At 42.8% G+C, this 21,716-nt stretch overlaps 2 protein-coding genes across 2 annotated transcripts in view; both read right to left on the reverse strand.

Moving 5' to 3' along the window:
* The window catches only part of LOC309550018 (uncharacterized protein), a gene marked incomplete at both ends in the record, with an annotated part of 96,150 nt that extends 94,581 nt beyond the window's left edge, over positions 1–1,569 (reverse strand). The window contains 1 exon segment of the mRNA XM_082250490.1: positions 1,195–1,569. Within this exon segment, the coding sequence (XP_082106616.1) occupies positions 1,195–1,569 (375 nt within the window).
* Positions 1–21,716, reverse strand: part of LOC309550292 (uncharacterized protein) — a 979,642-nt gene that overhangs the window by 572,692 nt on the left and 385,234 nt on the right. Inside the window, 1 exon segment of the mRNA XM_082250695.1 lies at positions 1,859–2,000. Coding sequence (XP_082106821.1) covers positions 1,859–2,000 — 142 coding nt within the window.

Here is a 21,716-nt window from a genome sequence, read left to right on the forward strand (position 1 = left end):
CTTCAAGTAACTCTGTTTCACTGTCGCTGTTTTCCAGTTCGCCTAAAAGCACTTCTGTGCAAAAAGAACGCTTTTTGGACGCCATGGTCGTTCTCTATTTTCCATGCACAAAGCACTGGAAAAGCACAGGCAGGGCACTGGAAAAGTCACCAGGTGCAATCCTGTGGTGAAATGGCATGATACAGTGTAATCCGTTAGGATCACAGCTTTCTATCATGTCATTTGGTGTATTTACACTTTTGAATTTGACGCCGGTTCCACCCCCCTGCGTCGCAACGCTCGCAGGGAAGGGAATCGGAAGGCAAGTCCTGGCATCAGCCATGCACAGAGCGGAAAGAGAGTGTGAGGACGACTGGGGAGGACGGCTGGGGATTGCAGGGAAGGTGAGTAAGATTCTGGGGTAATCCCGAGTGTGGCTCGGGGTTACCGCTTTTGGTACTGAAGGTTAACCCCGAGCCACACTCTGGAATACCGCCAGGGAGGTTAAAATTGAAGCATTAATAAAAGAGTTGCTCCCCACTCAACAGAATTCTTTTTTTTTAAATGTTTGCTTTGGTACATGTCCCCCAGGGCACTGCCCAGCTCTGCACGCTCTTTGTTTGACAATCACTTGCCTATTAGCCCTAAAAATGGCCTAAACTGTTTTTAAAGATTCAGCTCCCATTGGCTTCAGTAAGGTTCAGATTAACATTCAGAACCTAGGAGCAGTTAGGTAAACCTCTCACAAACTGAACCCAGGTGCGTTTGCTCTTCTCTACATCCATCTGTGAAATCGCTGCTGTATAACAAACTCTGATTTCCATATAAAACATTTTCCTCACTAGGGGCAAGAACATGACCTCTCCCTATGTGCAATCTCTGATGCATAGCAAGGTCTGATTTCCATGAAAATAAATTTCCGCACTCAGGGTTTTTCTCTGCATGAATCTTCTGATGTGAGTAAAGTGTGGACAAACGTGAAAAACATTTCCCGCACTCAGGACAAGAATACGGCTTCTCCCCCGTGTGAGATCTCTGATGTTTAAGAAGGTCTGATTTGTGTAAAAAACATTTTCCACACTCAGGGCAGGAATACGGCTTCTCCCCCGTGTGAGATTTCTGATGTCGAACAAGAACTGATCTCTGTGAAAAACATTTCCCGCACTCAGGGCAGGAATACGGCTTCTCCCCCGTGTGAATTCTCTGATGTGTGACAAGTTTTGATTTCCATGTAAAACATTTCCCACATTCGGGGCAGGAATTAGACTTCTTGCCCTTGTGAGATCTGCAATGTATGACAAGTTCTGATTTATGAAGGAAACATTTTCCGCACTCAAAACAGGAATGAAGCTTCCCACCCGTGTGAGATATCTGATGTACAGTTAGACTTAATGCAGAGCTAAAACTTTCCCCACATTCAGGACAAGAAAAATTCTCCTCCCACTGGATTCCAGCACCGTCCCTCACAATTTGAGGTTGCTCAGAGTCAGATGGATTTAATAATCCGTCCACACTGTAAAGTTCTCCATCCATAGCGGAGCTCATTGTCTTTTCTCCTGCACAATCTCTTGTGATGTCCTCATTTTCCATTTTACACCCTGGAGATAAAGTGAGATGATCCCTTGAGGGTTTCTTGATGATGTGTCCTGGAAAATTATAAAAACATGATCAATGGATACTGGAGGGTTAGTACACCTAAATAGAAATTCCATCTGGATCAGGTTGATTTGAGTGAGTGGATGTTCTCTGTGGATGTCCCAACCAGCGATGACTTCCCCTCTTTACTTATTATTGGCTGATATCACTCATATCCCGCCCTACTCTGGACCAATCAGTGTGCAACAGAGCGGAGATAACAGAAGAATATATTATGGCTCACCTGTGCTGATCTCTGTAGGAATGTCCTCCTCTTTGAATGTCCTTATCATTCCAGCTTCCTCCGTATATTGCGGATCATCCCTCACATAAGCCTCTTCTTGTTCTGCTTTAACCTCAACTTTTATTTCTATCAGATCTTCACCCTAAACCAACAGAATGGCAGAAAATAACATCTGTAATATAGAAGTATTTATGATGTGAGATCACATAGAAAATATCATCTTGTAGAGTCCACACATCGTCTCCACATGTCAGAGTGTTCAATCACTTCATGTTCCAGACCCTAAACTCCACCTACCTGATGATGGGGAGGGATGGTGTGATCTTCCTGTGTGGAATCCCGGGAATACAGAGGACGGGGACATCTCTCTGGTGGATTCCCATTACTGGATCCATCTGTAGGAAACACACACACTGACTGAATACATTGTTTCTATGTGTTTATCAGATGATGGGGGATCTAGGTGGACCCTCCGTACTGCTCTCTCCTGTATAATAAAGTCTCCTCTTACCCGGTGATGTGAGGGGCGGCTGATTCTCCATCATGACGTCCTTGTAGAGATCCTTGTGTCCTTCTAAATACTCCCACTCCTCCATGGAGAAATAGACAGTGACATCCTGACACCTTATAGGAACCTGACACACACAATGATACAGTCACCATCCAGACACATCCCTTGTCTGTTACTGGATAATGTCCCAGAATTCCCAGCACCGCTCACCTCTCCTGTCAGCAGCTCCATCATCTTCTTGGTGACTTCTAGAATCTTCTTATTGATGTTTATCTCAGGTATCAGAGAGTGACATGGAGGCACAGTGATGGTCATATGATCTCCAGACTTCATAAGAGAAAAACTCTGTATTCAGCAAAAAAAATAATATATCACATTCACAGAATCCTCAACCCTCCGGTCAGGCCTGTTTTTTAATAATAGAGATACAGTAAGAGTGATGTCATGTGACCTCACAGAATCCTCCTCACCTCTCCAGTCAGCAGGTAGATGATCTCCAGGGTGAGGTTTAGTATCCTCTCGGTCATGTGACTCTGGTCCTCCTTCATCCTCATTGATGTGGTCATGTGATCAATTCAGGATTCCCTGTAAACAGAGAATTATCTGGATTGTATTGGTTGTACACAACTAGTATGGGGATGTAAGAGGTAATATTCGGATTGTCCTCAGTGGGAATTGGCACATGTGTAGGGAGCTGCTTCCCTCTAGTTTCTGTATTTGTAAATAGCTTTATAATTATTAAAGAACTGATTTGTTATAGATAGGTAATTCCTGTCCCTGCTAGCTTTTTCAGAAACCCTCATTAGTGGACTGTAGTATCCTATATATAGGATTTTTAAGGAAGTAGGAACAGAATTGACCCCATGACCTTCCAATTAAGAGCTGATGCTGCTGCATCTCATCCCGACCCAAAGCAAGGACTATTAGGTAAGTGTTCATGTGTTCTAGTAGTTTAACGTTTAAACACAGATTCTGTGTGTATCTGAAGACTGGTGACAGAAGTGTCTCTGTCCTATTGTTATTATCTCACATTCACAGTGCCAGATAGCTAGGTTAGTGCTACTGTATGTTTGCAGTGGTCACCTTGCAGTATAATGTTAGGTGAACCTTTCTAATAAAATAAAGTTTATATGAAGCTCCTGTTATCCCCCTTTTCAGTCTATTATCAATGCTGCTGCTAGACGTATGCACCTTACTAACTGATCCATGACGGCTGCCCCTTTCTGCCAATTTCTTCCTTTAGCCTAATGTATACAATTCAAAATACTAACCACAACATACAAAACCACCCACAACACTGACCACTGCTACATCACTAACTTCATCTTAAGATATTGCCCAAATCGTCCTCTCCGCCCCACCCAAGACATCTTACTCTCTAGCTTCCTTGTTACCTTGTCCCATGCTTACCTGCAGGACTTTTAGAGATCCTCTCCCATCCTCTGAAAATCCCTCTCCCAGTATGTCCGGCTAGCTCCTATACTGTCCGCCTTTAGACAATGCTTGATAATTAATTTCTTCAGGGAAGATTACCCCACCTTCACCAAAAATCTGTACTTGGGTCACCTCCATCAGATCATCCCTCGTAGCTATTACTCTTGAACTACCTCCCCATTCCCTTTAGATTATAAACTCCACCAGCAGAGCCCTCTGATTCCTTCAGTAATGAACTGTGTTGTGTTTGTATTAAGCCCCTTTATATTGTAAAGCGCTGCGCAAACTGTTAACACTATATAAATCCTGTATAATAATAATAATTGATCAACTTCGACCAAAAATAGACTCCTGGAAATTGGGGTTAAACTTCAGTACAATTCAATTCAGAATCTTATCTCTCGCTACAATAGACTGCTAAGGTGAGACTGTGACACAATTCCAAAATGAAGAGAATGTTCCGACCCCGTAAGAGGGGAAATGTTCTGACCCTGAAGGCGTTAATCTAGGTTTCCCCACTATATATGTGTGTATCATCATCTGCTGGGGATAAAAGACATCACAGTGACTATGGAGGAAGAGGACGGACATGACGGTGGGGGGGGGGTTACTGGGTGTAAATAGAAAATAAGATCTTATTACCTCCTCTGCTGCCACTTCCAGCAATGTCTTCTCTCTACTTCCTCCCGACTCACCTCTGACCCGGAACTTCCTATTTATACCTGACATCACTTCCTGTCTGTACTCCATAGAGACTTTCTGTCTCTATATAAGTGAGATCACCATCTTGTGGAGCTCAGAGGAACTGCAGGTCCGAGAAACGTCTCATAGTGTGAACACGGCCTTGTCATTGTTGAAAAGTGTCCCAGATCGTGCAGGACAATTACGGAATGTTGGCTACTGTTCCAGCTTGTTCAAATCTCACAAATTTTAGGAAACTGTACAGAGTGTCAGTGAGGTGATGATTGCTGGAACACTCTCCGAGTTCCATCAGCAGGCACTGCAATAGAAACATAGAATGTGTCGGCAGATAAGAACCATTTGGCCCATCTAGTCTGCCCAACATATCTGAATCCTATGAATAGTCCCTGGCCCTATCTTGAGAAGATGGAGGTAAGTATAAAAATAGGGTGGAACTCCACTTTAAACTCCTTCACTGTATTTGCAGCTACCACTTCTGCAGGAAGGTTATTCCATGCATCCACTACTCTCTCAGTAAAGTAATACTTCCTCATATTACTTTTAAACCTTTGCCCCTCTAATTTAAAACTGTGTCCTCTTGTGGTAGTTTATCTTCTTTTAAATATGCTCTCCTCCTTTACCGAGTTGATTCCCTTTATGTATTTAAAAGTTTCTATCATATCCCCTCTGTCTCTTCTTTCTTCCAAGCTATACATGTTAAGGTCCTTTAACCTTTCCTGGTAAGTTTTTTCCTGCAATCCATGTACTAGTTTAGTAGCTCTTCTCTGAACTCTCTCTAGAGTATCTATATCCTTCTGGAGATATGGCCTCCAGTACTGCGCACAATACTCCAAGTGGAGTCTCACCAGTGTTCTGTACAGCGGCATAAGCACTTCTCTCTTTCTACTGCTTATACCTCTCCCTATACATCCAAGCATTCTGCTGGCATTTCGTGCTGCTCTATTACATTGTCTTCCCACCTTTAAGTCTTCTGAAATAATTACTCCTAAATCCCTTTCCTCAGATACTGAGGTCAGGACTGTGTCAAATATTCTATATTCTGCCCTTGGGTTTTTACGCCCCAGGTGCATTATCTTGCACTTATCCACATTAAATTTCAGTTGCCAGAGTTCTGACCATTCTTCTAGTTTTCCTAAATCCTTTTCCATTTGGCGTTTCCCTCCAGGAACATCAACCCTGTTACATATCTTTGTGTCATCAGCAAAAAGACAAACCTTACCATCGAGGCCTTTTGCAATATCACTTATGAAGATATTAAACAAAATTGGTCCCAGTACAGATCCCTGAGGTACCCCACTGGTAACATGACCTTGTTCTGAATGTTCTCCATTGACTACAACCCTTTGTTGTCTGTCACTCAGCCACTGCCTAATCCACTCAACAATATGGGAGTCCATGCTCAATGACTGCAGTTTATTGATAAGTCTTCTATGTGGGACAGTGTCAAAAGCCTTACTAAAATCTAGATATGCAATGTCTACTGCACCTCCACCGTCTATTATTTTAGTCACCCAGTCAAAAAAATCTATAAGATTTGTTTGACATGATCTCCCTGAAGTAAACCCATGTTGTTTTTCATCTTGCAATCCATGGGATTTATACCACTTCCTTCAGTCTTGAACATGGATATCAGATATTCTAGCCGCGATATACAAGACTAGCCAAGAATAGCTTGTATAAGATCTAGAACTTTTATTGAACAATAATACAGGCTTTTTATACACTTGAGAAGTATTTCAGCGACCACCCAAATATTTACCCAAAACATCACACAATGGTTTAGATAGAGAGGTACAGCTGCCACAAGGCTAATCCAATCATAGAGGATCCTCCAAGAGTTAAACAAATTAGCCACCAGACAGAAACAATATTAATGAATGGGAATCCACACCTAGACAACACTTTAACTAACCAGGATCTCACTCCAGGTCAGACTTCTCTGCATCGAGCTCACAAACTACAATACACATTATTATAAGTGTAAACACATCCCCCAATAGTTTGCTAAAATACAATAAGTGTGTTAATTAGAACAATTAACAATGGGTGAAAGACAGGTGGCTTGAGTTGATGAGATTACCATCTGCTAGGAGTCTGTGTGTCTTGGGGAGACATGGACTTGAATCATAAGTAACATTACTCCAAGGGTTCCCCCCCCCCAAGCATACACCTCACAAAGAGTAGCGTTCCCTTAAATGCCAGGGCCCACAGTCAGTAGGCAAGAGGCTAGCCTGCAGTCCCCTCCAAAAGCCTCTGTCCTGAGTGAGTTTGTCACAGTGTCTGGCTCTGGAGAGTGAAGAGATCAGCCTTGGCAGTGCCTACACCCTCGACCTTTCCCAGGAGTGGCTGCCCATTGGAGGTGGGTCAGAAGAAGAGCAGATAGAGGAGATAATTGTAAATAAAAGAGAGACCAAAAACCCCTTGTAGTGGGCTGCCCTGTTTACTAGCTGCTTTTTTTTCTCTATTCCCTGTCTGTACTAAGCCTGTACAGTATATGGAGATTGATGTTAACTGTAACATTTTAGCTGGCCAAAGTCTGAGCCTTGTAGCCAACTGGCTCGAACAGCCATCAAGCACAGGCTCAATTATAATATGAATATATAAATCCTGCACTGTGCATATGATACAAGCTAAGATCAGGGCAGCTGACACATATGTGTATACTACATAACTTACAACAGTGTAGCGCCTTATGCAAAAATGAACAATTAAAAATATATTCATAAATGACAGTCCAAATGAAATGTGTGGAAGGGGAAGTTCTTGCACACAATCAATAGTGTCGATTAGGATCACCAATCCAGTGAGCAAAGTACTGCCACCGATGGAAAAAATGCGCACTTACCAGATCATGCAGCTGCCTTACAGCAGCAAACAGGCCTCAAAACACACATGGAAATCCCCTCTGGAAGTCACGCAGCGGATGGAGTCACCAATAATTTAAAACGGGATCTCACTAGTCCTAATTATTTGGTGGAGGGAGGATTATGGTGTGGGGTTATTTTTCAGGGGTTGGGCTTGGCCCCTTAGTTCCAGTGAAGGGAACTCTTAAGGTGTCAACATACCAAGACATTTTGGACAATTTCATGCTCCCAACTTTGGGGATGGCCTCTTCCTGTTCCAACATGACTGCGAAGCAAGGTCAGTAAAGACATGGATGAGTGAGTTTGGGGTGGATGAACTGGACTGCGCATGACACACACATGAACTTTAATGGCATCCCAGTCTTAAGCCGTAGGGTTTAATATTGAGTTGGCCAACCCTTTGCAGCTATAACAGCTTCAACTCTTCTGGGAAGGCAGTCCACAAGGTTTAGGAGTGTGTCTATGGGAATGTTTGACCATTCTTCCAAAAGCACATTTGGGCGGTCAGGCACTGATGTTGGCATTGCAGTCTCCGCTCTAATTCTTTCCAAAGGTGTTCTATCGGGTTGAGGTCAGGACTCTGTGCAGGCCAGTCAAGTTCCTCCCCCTTAGCTTCCTCCCTGCTATATTCCAAGAGTTCTCTCCTGACCTAGCTGGATCTGTGGACTGGACTTGAAAATAGGCCCCTCAGGTAGGCCTAGCTGGGACCTTGGTGTTTTCTGGCTGTGTCAGAGAACAGTTCACAGAAGAACTGGCACATCTGCTAATGCCCAACAGAATTGCAGATTGGCACATGAAAAAATCGCCATGGTGCACGCTGGCGCGACTGATTCTGGCACTCAGTTGCCTATTTAAAGCCAGCAGCATTAGCCACTAGTTGCTGGATGATCTTCAGCTCCCCCGTGTGTTCCTGCTATTATTGGATTTCCTGTTACCCAGCTTGCCTTGACCTGTTTTGTCTCCATTCCTGGTTTTGACCCTCGGCTTGTTCCATTGACTCCACTTCTGCTTGCTGATCAGTGTATGACCTCTGGCTTGCTCTTCTGACTCTGCTTCCGGCTGCTTTAATCCTGGCTGATATTCCATGTATGACTACTTGCCTGGCTCCTGACTCTCTTCTGCCAAGTCTCATCTAGTACTCCTGAGGGACTCTTGCCCAGCAGAGCATCCTGCTCCTCAGCTGCCATCCAGAGGACATCCCCTCCTCACTTCAGCCTGTCGCAGCTGGCAACCCCTGCTTCTTTGAGTATAGCACTTCCTGTTACCACTTTCAGGGGCATTCTGCGCTCAGCCACATGGGAAGCCTTCTCAGCACTTTGGCCTCTAACCAGGTAAGTGAGAGGCTGGCTGTCTCCCAAACTTCTGACAGAAGTCCCCTCCTGCAGAGCTGGACCCAGAAACTCACTCCTGTTATTCAGGCCTTAGACTGTTTATGGGCTCTTTCCCTACCTTCTGGGCACACCTCCCATGGGATTGGGCTGAGTCCCATAAATATTCAGGCGGCAGACTCTGTCCTCTCTACCACTATATTCTACAAATCTCTAGAAGATGGTGGAAGTAACAAAGCAGCAGCCTGCGAAACACTGAGCAGCCCTAAGCAAATTAATCCATGGTCCATTGATTAAAATTGATTACATTGATTACTAAATTTGCCTAGCAGCCTACTCTAAACTAGGAGAGTGCTACAGAAAGATGATCTTGTGCTTGGAGATTGTGATGGTGCGGAGGAGGAATTACAGGTGGAATGCTATATGGGTCTATGAACTGATGAACTTATAACTGGGAGTATACTACAAGCATCCCCAGATTTATGAGAAGAGGGAGAGTCGTCTGTTCCAAAAAGTACAAGCTGGGAAAACAAAACTACTAAGACACTAGATTAACACTAAAACCTACAGGATGTGCCTTACTTATAGTTTTAGAAAAATGAATAACAGAAAAGAAAAGAACCTTTAATAATACAAATCTGAAGGTAGACTTTTATCATTCAACTTACAAAGAATATGATGGTTTTAGGAATAAAAGTATATAATCCCTATTAGTTCTAAAATAAAAAGAAAATGTTAATGTAGCACTACCCCCACAGGAGCCACTGGGTAGGTTGGATTCTTTGTTCTTTGCATCAACCTCCTCAAAGACTTTAGCCCTTCTGACACACTAGGTTAAGTGAAAAAAGCTTGCATTATCACAAAAGTCACTGTAGGCAATACCAAGTACACAATAATGATGCTATATTAGAAAGCAGACACCAAACAGCTTAGGAAAGGCAAGTCTCAATATACTGTCACACAGGCATGAAAGTGGGTTAGCAACTGTAGTAGTACAAATCAACATAATAAGTAGTAAACCGTAGGTATTGGATAACACTATGCACTAGGATCAACGCATCTAGTAAGGTCACAGTGAGTGCAGCAATAGACAGTAATAAAAATTAAAGTTACTGCGTTCAGGAGACTACAGTATACTGCCAAGGTGCATTAAGGGTGACTATGCTAGGCCTAGGCTAACTGGATAGTGGTACACTTTATATATGAATAGTAGATAGGGGATTATGGAATGGCTATATAGGGGGTAGTCCTTTACTGTGTTCTTTTGCCAGCTATAGTTGGGGCCCTTAAGCAGCATTGGTGCACCTAACAACAGTCTAGGTGAATCATCATGCAGTATGGGTGCTATGTACTATGTATCCTGCTTCCAGTAACTCAGTCTCTGCTATCAGTGTGCAACTAATGGGCAAAAAGCCCTCTCACCAGTCTTTGTGATACAGCTTTAGACTCCCGCTGTAGGAAAGGGGCCCCTTGTCCCTGCACAGATGACTCCGGTAATCAGAAGTGAAGGAGGGGAGAACAAGAGAATGCTACAGTCTCCCTGCAGCAAGGATGATATTGATGGGATTGCCGCGGTCCATGTGGCGCTGCCCCCTGTGTCACCGCCCTCAGGCCTCAAACTCTGGTCCCCACCAGTCTGGTCTCCCGCAGAAATGTGGGCACACAGGCTGATGTGCTTACATAGACTTCTGTGCTGCCAAAAGGAAGTCTTTCTTTATGCAGTCTGGTAAAAACTATTCCCCCACTCTACCTCTTCCTCAGTGTGCTCTGGCAACTGCAGTATAAGGGTCCATGAGTCCCATTCTATAGTTGATGCTCCAGACTTCAAGTCTCCGCCCCCCCCCTCTTGTACCTAACATTCAGCATAGCAGTAGCAAGTGAAAGGAAACTGACCTTAACAAGGATAATGTCCCCATCACAATGTTTCTCTAAGCACACAAACAGAGGAAAAGAGTGCACAGGCTCTGGTGCAATACCCTTTATTTTTGTAATTAAAAACTAGATAATAATGCACTCACAAGCAAAGATTAATCAGAGCTTATCAATCACATCTCCCCACCATGGTACTTTGCACCAAAAATCCTCTCACTCCCCTTAATTGGAGTTCCAGCTGACAGTGTGGATGATATGGCACGTCTACACATTATTGAGACAGGAATGTGTTTGGTGATGATAAAGTTCCTGCCTTGCAGATAGTTTAGATTTATACCATCCTTGATACCACCCAAGACATTGACGTACAGTGTGTTGAGCAAGAAGTGGCCCCTTCTGATGCTGGAAGAGAGCTACTGTAACCATAGTGTGGTTGATAACAATCACCATAGATGGCTGTTGTGCGTGGGCATAATGTGACTAAGCCCCAGTGATACTGCTGTTCTGCCCTGCTGGGGGAATTTTCTTACTTCACCTTTGACTGTGCTGGTTCTTTGGCGGCTTTGCCACCTTCTCCCATGAGTTTTCTGTGTCATCCTATTTGGTCGGTCTGATCTTACTCAACTCCTGGCCATGATGGTGTGAACTGGTTGGCGCTTCGTTACCGCACTTTATCTGCTTGGACTAGGATCAAGTCACATTTTTTTATGATATTTTATTTACAGTTATAAGCTCTCACATCTCCTGAGGAAACAAGCTTTGTCTCGTGAAACTATGAACCATCTATGATGTTGGAAAATTAATGTAACCCCCATTATCGTATGTACATCATTACTCAGTGTATGTCTATCAAGTTTTTACATTCTTTGTGAGATGTTTTAAGATGTTTATTTTCAATAAAATGTAAACTTTTTAATACTTGTAATATGTCTCCCAAGTCCCTTGGGCAATTTATTATTTTTTTTTTTTATATATAGTCTGGTTGATGACTAGTTCTCACCCACTTCGCGGTACAGCTAACTCCCCTGAGTGGTGACAAACCAAGCATAGACCACTTGTGTGTGTATATATATATATATATATATATATATATATACACACATATATACATACATACATACATACATGTAAATATTTTATTATATCTTTTCATGTGACAACACTGAAGAAAAAACACTTTGCTACAATGTAAAGTAGTGAGTGTACAGCTTGTATAAAAGAAGTTGAGTGCACATGCTCAGCGTCATATCCAGAGGTTGTCTTTGGGAAATAGACATCTGAGTGCTGCCAGCATTGCTGCAGAGGTTGAAGGGGTGGGGGGTCAGCCTGTCAGTGCTCAGACCATACGCCGCTGCATGGCTGTCGTCCCAGAAAGAAGCCTTCTCTAAAGATGATGCACAGGAAAGTCCACAAACAGTTTGCTAAAGACAAGCAGACTAAGGACATGGATTACTGGAACCATGTCCTGTGGTCTGATCAGACCAAGATAAACTTATTTGGTTCAGATGGTGTCAAGCGTGTGTGGTGGCAACCAGGTGAGGAGTACAAAGACAAGTGTGCTTTGCATATAGTCAAGCATCGTGGTGGGAGTGTCATGGTTTGGGGCTGCATGAGTGCTGCCGGCACTGCGGAGCTACAGATCATTGAGGGAACCATGAATGCCAACATGTACTGTGACATACTGAAGCAGAGCATGATCTCCTCCCTTCAGATATGATAACGACCCCGAACACACCTCCAAGACGACCATTGCTTTACTAAAGAAGCTGAGGGTAAAGGTGATGGATTAGCCAAGCATGTCTCCAGACCTAAACCCTATTGAGCATCTGTGGGGCATCCTCAAACAGAAGGAGGAAGAGCACAAGGTCTCTAACATCCACCAGCTCCGGGATGTCGTCATGGAGGAGTGGAAGAGGACTCCAGTGGCAACCTGTGAAGCTCTTGTGAACTCCATGCCCAAGAAGGTTAAGGCAGTGCTGGAAAATAATGGTGGCCACACAAAATTTTGACACTTTGGGCCCAATTTGGACATTTCCACTTAGATATTTCATAGGAGCCCAGCACTGAAATTCTATAAAAACACACAACTGTGACAAAAATTTCAAGGAAAACCATTGTGCATAATCACAAATTAAGTGTACACTTCCCACTAAAAAAAAAATTGTCATATATATATACACGAGGTGTGACAATTTAATTTCTGGAATGGGCTGTAAAAAAAAAAAAGTGTTCTTACCTATACACTAGCTGCTGTTGTCACCTTGCATGTAGTCCCTATGTGATGTGACGCACTTTTCTTGACGGCTGTGAGACTGCTGGATACATTCTTGATATTCCTTTTCCAGAACACTGCGCAGTATCTTTTTCGTGGTGCATTGGATGTCCGGAATTTCATCGAATCTGTGTCCTTTTAAGACATTTTTTCATTTTGGAAACAACTTTTGGCAAAGATATAACACGAAAGGCACATTGCGGAAGAGAGTAAAAAAAAAAAAAAAAAAGACAAAAAGAAATTCTTCTAAGTATATAAATAGTAAGAAAGTGAGGCCAGAACATATTGGCCCCATAAAGGATGATTTAGCTACAAAGGACAGAGAGAAGGCAAAGGTTCTGAATAAATTCTTCTCCTCAGTCTTCACAAAAGAAACGGGGGGTTTCAGTAGCCTAGACTGTAATGTTAATAACACATCACAGGAAGCACCCTCATGGTTAACAGAAGACAGAAATAGACTTGAAAAACTTAACATAAATAAAGGCCCGTACACATGATAAGAAAATCAGAAGTAAAATTTTGTCAGAGAAAAAAATCAGCAGATTTTAGTTAGTATAGTGCTTTCGAGAACCGATTACGCATTTTCGTAAGACAAAAACTGGATGTGCAGGCAATAAAATTTTTATCGTACGTGAACACAACGTCCAATTTTCATTTAATTAGTACAGTTTTCGTCCGAAAAAAATCATAAGAGCAATATTAGGCATGCTCAGAAGCGAAAGAACACATACAAAACAATTCAACACATGACATCACTTCTGAAGTTGAATTCTGTCGTACGAGAATTTTTGTATTAAAGTAACCTCTTCACTTTCCATATGAGACTAGCATGCAACAAAAAAACGAAAGTAAATTTGTTCCATTGAAGATACTGAGGTCCCTATTATGATTTATTAGGCTCCTAATTCCAATCCAGGGCCTTTCTAAGCCATATCTGAGCCTTGCTGACATCCCACCAAAAAGGCACACTCCTCTTGGCAGGAGACTCCAATGTGACCTTGAACCCTATCCTGGACAAATATCCCTCAGAAAGAATTGCTACATCGCCTGATGCGAAAAAATGTTGCCATTCTCTGCAATCTCATGATCTGGTGGACATCTGCAGGGAACTACACCCATTGGGTAAAGATTACACTTATTATTCCCATCCTCACACGAGAATCGACCATATGTTTATGTTACATAAACATCTTCCCCTAGTATGCTCCTCATCCATTCTTGCTGCTCCCTGGTAAGACCACAATCCTGTTCTAGTTGTTTGCCGTTCTCTCTTATGCAAACCCCAATTTTCCTCTTGGGTTATGAATGACTCGCTTTTGCCTCTTAAAAATAATTAGGCAGACCTCTTGAAAACTTTGGTGGAATATTTTAGTCTCAACACTGATTGGTATCCTCTTCAGTGACTCTGTGGGAGGCATATAAAGCAGTACTTAGGGGCCATATCATCCAATTGCCCACAAAACGCAAATGACAATGCCAAAAGCTACCATGTATATTAGAATCTCACCTAGAGTCAATTTCTGCTACCTTTAAAAAAATCTCCTACCCCCACTAATGATAAACTATAGGATCAGGCTCACAAAGAATTGGATCTATGCCTTACTGATAATGCTGAACGCACTTTACGCTGGTCTCGCCAGAAATGGTATGCTAAAGCGAATAAACCTAATGCAATGGTGGCCAATAGATTACGCACCTTTACCCCTAAACTCACTCCCATTACCTTGCGTACTCGCCATAATGTCCTCACCAGTAACCCAACTAGGATATTAGATGAATTCCACCATAGACTTACTGCATTATATTCGGCCCATACTCAAGCAAATACCCAGGACATAGAAACTTTCCTTGCAACGCCTCATGCTGCCCACATTATCTACGGCACACATGGCCCTTATGGATCGTGATATCCAGATATTAGAGGTTTTACAATGTATTAAAGAATTGAAAGTTGGCAAAAGGCCAGGCCCAGATGGCTTCATGGCACTGTATTGTAGGAAATTAGTGGATGTTTCAGCCCCCCATTTGACAGCTAATTCGGTCGAAAACAGTCAGGCCTTTTCGCCTAATCTCTTGACCGCTAATAAAGTTATGTTACCAAAATCTGATTGTGACCAGTCCTCGAGGGCCAACTTTAGACCTATTTTGCTTATCAACATACATATGAAAATTCTAACTAAGAACTTGGCTAATCGTCCTCCCTCGCTTAATCAAAAAAGATAAAGTTGGGTTCGTTCGTCAATGCAAGGGTGGAGCTGCTATCAGACGAATCATACATCTGCAACACATTGCTCACAACCGCTCCTTGTAAATTATGCTTTCATCAGTTGATGTGAATAAAGCCTTTGATGACTTGTCATGGCCTTACCTAATGATAGTGCTCCATCATTATGGTTTTGGCGACTCGTTCTTAAGCTGGTTGATGCCGTTGTACGATTCCCCCCAGGCCAAAATTTTTTTTACGGGTTTGAATCCCAAGCTGCCCACTCTCACTGCTCTTATTCATTTTGGCTTTGAAGCCTTTGGTGGAGGCGATCCACACCCATCCAGACATAAGAGGCATATATGTTGCGGGATCCACTCATAAGATTTCTTTATTCACGGACGATATCTTGATTTCGCTAACATCCCCTAGAGTCCCCCAGTGCAACTCTATCACTTGCAATGGGAAACAGACTTAGGGAAAAAGTTGGATCCGGAGGACTGGCAGATCATAACAATTACCCTCTCTAAAGGCTCTAAGAATGTTCTCATATTGGAGAATGCTTATAAAGTGCTGTATAGATGGTACTATAGGCTGGCGCAATTTATTCCATCCTATTGTCCTTTTTGTTTTCGATGATGTTCCCAGGAGGGCACCATGACACACATTTGGTGGTCTTGACCCAAAGTATGCAGACTATGGCTCAGAGTATATATCCTTCTCCATAACATATTCCACACCAACATGAAAAGGGACCCTTACAAGGCCCTTCTTTATAAGCCGATTGTAGAACTGCTGCATCCAAAACGCCAATAGGCTTTGCATGTTTTTACTGCATCTAAAATTACTATTGCAGGGGCCCGGAAAACCCCTGTGCTGAGCTTTGAAGCAGTCAAGAATCTTATGAACAATATCATGCTCAATGAAAAGTTGACAGCATTAGCTTCAGATACACACAATAAATTTCTCAAGGTCTGGCAACCATGGATTGCAAATACCCAACCCTCCAGATTTGATAATCAGCTTCTTTCAATTTGATGACTCTCTTGTGCTTACCCTGTAGGACTCCTTTCCCCCTCTTTTCCTTCTGGTTTTCTTCTTCTCTCCTTTTTGTTATTCTTTCCCTCCCCCTTTCTTCTCTTTTCAATCCTATTTTACAGTTTCTGTTTCTTTCATTATTTATATTTATCTCTAAAGTCCTCCACGCTACAGGGCATGGTTTAGATGAGGATGGTTACAGTGATTGCATCCCCCTGATAATGTTGGATGTACTCACCTATACAGATGTCCAATCTTTATATGATTCAATGCTTTGGGGAACCTCAGCATGAGGCACGGGTTGTGCTGTTTTGACCCACCATATGGCACAACCCGGAAACTCGAGCATTCTCAACCAGAGACTCGTGGACCTTAGTTGTGATGCCAAGTTAACCTTGAAGACTCGGCAATTGTCTTATTTTCTTCCTTTATTGGGATTTTTCCCAGGATTTGTCACATATAATGTAGCCGTCTCCTTGTTTACCTAATTTATCTGTTCAAATTACTTTGCAAAAAAACTTTGTAAAAGAAAGGCATTCAGGCTTTTCACTGCTCCTTGGGACACAATCTCTGTGATCTATATACACTCTCCCTTCAGGATGCAGAGTCGGTGAAGTGTACCACAGGAAAGATAGGAATCTCGCATAGTGTAGTATCTTCATACCATATTTTATTAAAATGCAAAGTAAAATACTTAAACCGACGCTATTAGAATAAAACTGAGGCTATTTCACCGCTGGGCCGGTAGCTATAATCACGGCAAACAATTTAATACAAAGATCAGCTGCTCAGAGTGTGTATTAAGGTGAGAAAACCTTACAGTTTTACAGCCACTTTAAAATCCATCTCCTCTGTAAGATCTCTGACATGTGACAAGTTCTTATTTCAATGGATATTATTTTCCCACGTTTAAGACCGCAACACAGCTTCTCACCTCTGTGAGATTTCCCATATTTGACAAGTTCTGGTTTCCATGGATATCATTTCCCACACAAAGGGCAGGAAAACAGTTCTTCCTATATGTGGCACCTCTGATGTACAGTAGCACTTCTGTTGAAAAGATTTTGCACACTCAGGGCTGGAGTACTTCTTCTACAGTGTGAGATCTTTGATGTCTAACAAGGTTTGATTTTTGTGAAAAATATTTTCCACACTCAGGACAGGAATACTTCTCCCCTGTGTGAATCCTCTGATGCCTGTAAAGACTGGACGTTTCTGCAAAACATTTTCCACATTCAAAGCAAGAGTACGGCTTCTCCCCCGTGTGACATCTTTGATGTTTAACTAGGTCTGATTTCTGTGAGAAACATTTCCCGCACTCAGGACAGGAATGTGGCTTCCCCTTGATGTGAGACCTCTGATGTGTGTAAAGATGGGACACCTGCGAAAAACGTTTCTCACAATCAGAACAAGAATACGGCTTCTCGGCTGTATGGGATATTTGGTGAATATCAAGGTCTGATTTCTGTAAAAAAAATTTCCCACACTCAGGACATGAATACTGTTTCTCCCCCCTGTGAGATCTTTGATGCCTAACAAGGTCTGATTTCTGTGAAAAACATTTCCCACACTCAGGACAGGAATACGGTCTCTCCCCTGTGTGAATCCTCTGATGTCTGTAAAGACTAGATTTCTCTGAAAAACATTTCTTGCACTCAGGGCAGGAATATGGCTTCTCCCCTGTATGAGATCTCTGATGTATTTGAAGGTCTGATTCCTGTGAAAAAAAATTCCCGCACTCAGAGCAGGAATGCGGCTTCTCGTCTGTGTGAGATCTTTGATGTCTAGCAAATTCAGATTTCTCTGAAAAACATTTCCCGCACTCATTACAGGAATAAAGCTTCTCCTCAGTGTGTGATATTTTATGCGTAACAAAGTCTAACTCCTGTGTATAGCATTCCCCGCACTCAGAGCAGCAATAAGGCTTCTCCCCCATGTGAGATCTCTGATGTTGGACAAGTTTTGATTTCCGTGGATAAGATTTCTTACAGACAAGGCAAGAAAAAGGTTTCTCGCCTGTGTGAGATCTTTGATGTATAACAAGATCTGATTTCCGTGAAAAACATTTCCCGCACTCAGAGCAGCAATATGGCTTCACACTTGTGTGAGATCTTTGATGTATATTAAGGTCTGATTTCTGTGAAAAACATTTCCCACATTCTAAACAGAAATACGGCTTCTCCCCAGTGTGAATCCTCTGATGTCTGTATAGACTGGACTTCTCTGGAAAACATTTCCTGCACTCAGAGCAGGAATAAGGCTTCTCCCCTGTGTGAGATCTTTGATGTATAACAAGACCTGATTTCCGTGTAAAACTTTTCCTGCACTCACGACAGGAATACAGCTTCTTTGCCTTGTGAGACCTCTGATGATTGTAAAGATGGGACAATTGTAAAAAACACTTCCCACATTCAGAGCAGGAATATGGCTTTTCCCCTCTGTGAGATCTTTGATGTCTAACAAGGTCTGATTTCTGTGAAAAGCATTTCCCGCACTCAGAACAGGAATACGGCTTCTCTCCTGTGTGAATTCTCTGATGTCTGTAAAGATTGAATTTCACTGAAAAACATTTCCCGCACCAAGGGCAGGAATATGGCTTCTCACCTATATGAGATCTCTGATGTACAGTAAGGCTTGATTCAGAGCTAAAACTTTCTCCACATTCAGGACAGGAAAATTCTTCCTCCTCCTGAATTCCAGCACCATCCCTCACAGTACGAGGTTGCTCAGAGTCAGAGGGATTTGATGGTCCATCCACACTATGGAGTGCACCATCCATAGCTGAGCTCATTGTCCTTTCTCCTGCACAGTTTCTTGAGATTTCCTCATCTTCCACTTTACAGTTTAGAGATAAAGTGAGATGATTCTTTGAGGGTTCCTCGATGGCATGTCCTGGAAAATATAAAAACATGATCAATAGATACAAAAAGGTTTGTTCACCTAAATCAGGATTTCATCTGGATCAGGTAGATTTGAAAGAGCAGATGTTCTCTGTGGATGTTCCAACCCGCAAGGACGCTTCCCCCTTCAGTCAAAGGACCTAGCCTGTCAGGCTCTAGGGAGCGAGCGCATGCCGCCTGAGGCGCGCTCCTGCTCGCTCACGGACCCCCCCGCGCGTGTGCCCGGCGGACCCAATGTCCGCCGGGCACTCGCGATTGTTCCTTACAGCGGGAGAAAGGCAGGCGGCTAATGTAAACACAGCCGCCTGTCATTCTTCCCTGTGTAAGAATGGAGATCACACGGTTCTACTATGTAGGACCGTTGATCTCTGTTCTTATACCTCAAGCCACATCCAATCACAGTTAGAAGCACACCCCTAGGGACACACTTAACCCCTCCCTCTCAAAAAAAAGTTAACCCCTTCACTGCCAGTGTCATTTTTACAGTAACAGTGCATATGTATAGCACTGATTACTGTAGTAATGTCACTGGTAACCCCAAAAGTGTGAAAAATGTCAGTCAAGGGTCCGATCTGTCCGTCACAATGTCGTAGTCCCGCAAAAAAAAAAAAAAAAAAATCGCAGATCGCCGCCATTTCTCGTTAAAAAAAAAAACAAACAAAAATGACAAAAATCTTTCCCTTAGTAAACGCAATAACTTTTGCGCAAACCAATCAAAATACGCTTTTTGCGATTTTTTTTTTACCAAACATATGTAGCATAAAACAAATTGGCCTAAAATGTTAAAAAAATTTGATTTTAACATTTTTTTTTTGGGGAATTTCATATAAAAAAAATGTGAAAAATATTGTTATTTTTGCAAAATTGACGCTATTTTTTTGTTTATAGCGCATGATCAAAAAAAAAAAATCGCAGAGGTGATCAAATACCACCAAAAGAAAGCTCCGTTTGTGGGGAAAAAAAGGACGTCTAAAATTCGTTTAGGTACAGCATCACACGACCGCGTAATTGTCCGTTAAAGTCACGCAGTGCCGAATTGCAAAATAGGCCCTGGTCAGGAAGGGGGTAAAATCTTCCGGAGCTTAAGTGGTTAAGCCAAAGTCCATAGGGGTCAAAAAATTCATTTAGTGGGAAGGGAAGGAAAGTCCACCATATTAGGGCAGTGGTCCAGAAACCAAAGCCAGGGGTTCCACAGGGTTAGAGACAAAGAAAAACAGCGGCGCCTCCAAGTGTAGACTTGTAAACACATTTATTAGTAAAAATATGCACTCACATCCATAAACAGGTGCTCATGAGAAGACCCCTTCTGGAGGTTCCGAGATAGGTGGGTGGTGAATGTTGTCATCCGGTCTATGCAGCCATCCTACTGGGACTGAGCCCTACTGCGCGGCTGCCTCCCCCCGGCAGTACGCACGCTCGGAAACGCGTCGCATCTTCTATGACGTCATCTGCATTCGACTTCAAACCAAGCCTCGTTTTCACTGACAGACTTCGAGCCTCGTTCCTGTATCAAGTTCCGCCGTCACTGCCGGCTAAGGCGAGGAGGGCTCAGTCCCAGTAGGATGGCTGCATAGGCTGGATGACAACATTTACCACCCACCCATCTTGGAACCTCCAGAATGGGTCTTCTCATGAGCACCTGTTTACGGATGTGAGTGCATATTTTTACTAATAAATGTGTTTACAGGTCTACACTTAGAGGCGCCTCTGTTTTTCTTTGCCTTATCTGAGCATGCAGCCTGACAGGCTAGGAACAAAAGCCCTCAACATAAGGGGTGCCCTGGCAAAAAACCTTGTCCCCATGTTGATGAGGACAGGGGCTTTTTCCCCACAACCTAGGCCTGTTAATTGTTGGTGTCTCGAGTCAGGGGCTTATCAGAATCTGAAAGCCACCTTTAAAAAACAGGGGGCCCCAGATATCCCTCCCCATTCATGAATGAGTAGGGGTGCATAGTACTCCTACTTACTCACAAAAACAAGAAAAGTAAATAAACACACAGACACATTTTAATAAGCCCTTTATTAACCACCTGCCGACCATTCACAGTAAATATATTGTGTGCAGGTGCAGTCATGGCAATGTACATTTGGGGCAGGCACTTACACGCCCCCTGCTGACCCAGGCTGTGATTAGGCACAGCAAGAGTTTGGCAGCAGATTTCAGCTGGAACCTGCTGATCGGCTGTATCTAATCACAGCACAGAGTTCTGTGTTTACAAACACACAGAGCTCTGTGTACAGAGAACTGGGATCTGGCTGTTTTTTTTCTCCCAGCACACATTACACTTGGTAGGCACTCAGTTAACCCCTTGATTGAACCCCTTCCCACCCAGTGTCATTAGTACAGTGTACAGTATTATATCTGATCACTGTATTAGTGTCACTAGCAACGTCAGTGTCAGATAGTGACCCTCCCAGCCAAGGTCTGTTAGAACCAGATTGCCCACCACAATATCACAGTCCCACTACAAGTCACTGATCACCGCCATTACCACTATAGCGCCTATAGCTGTGTAAATTTCAGTATATATCCCATAGTTTGTAGATGATATAACTTTCACACGAACTAATCAATATACACTTATTGAGATTTTTTTTGCCAAAGACATGTAGCGGAATACATTTTGGCCTCAATTTATGAAGACGGTTTATTTTTTTAATATGTTTTATAATAAAAAATATCAGGGGGGTTTCAAAATTTTAGTTCTTTTTTCATATGTATCGAAAAAAAAAA

Source organism: Pelophylax lessonae (genome assembly GCF_965119305.1).
Source record: "Pelophylax lessonae genome assembly, chromosome: 3".
NCBI lineage: Eukaryota > Metazoa > Chordata > Amphibia > Anura > Ranidae > Pelophylax > Pelophylax lessonae.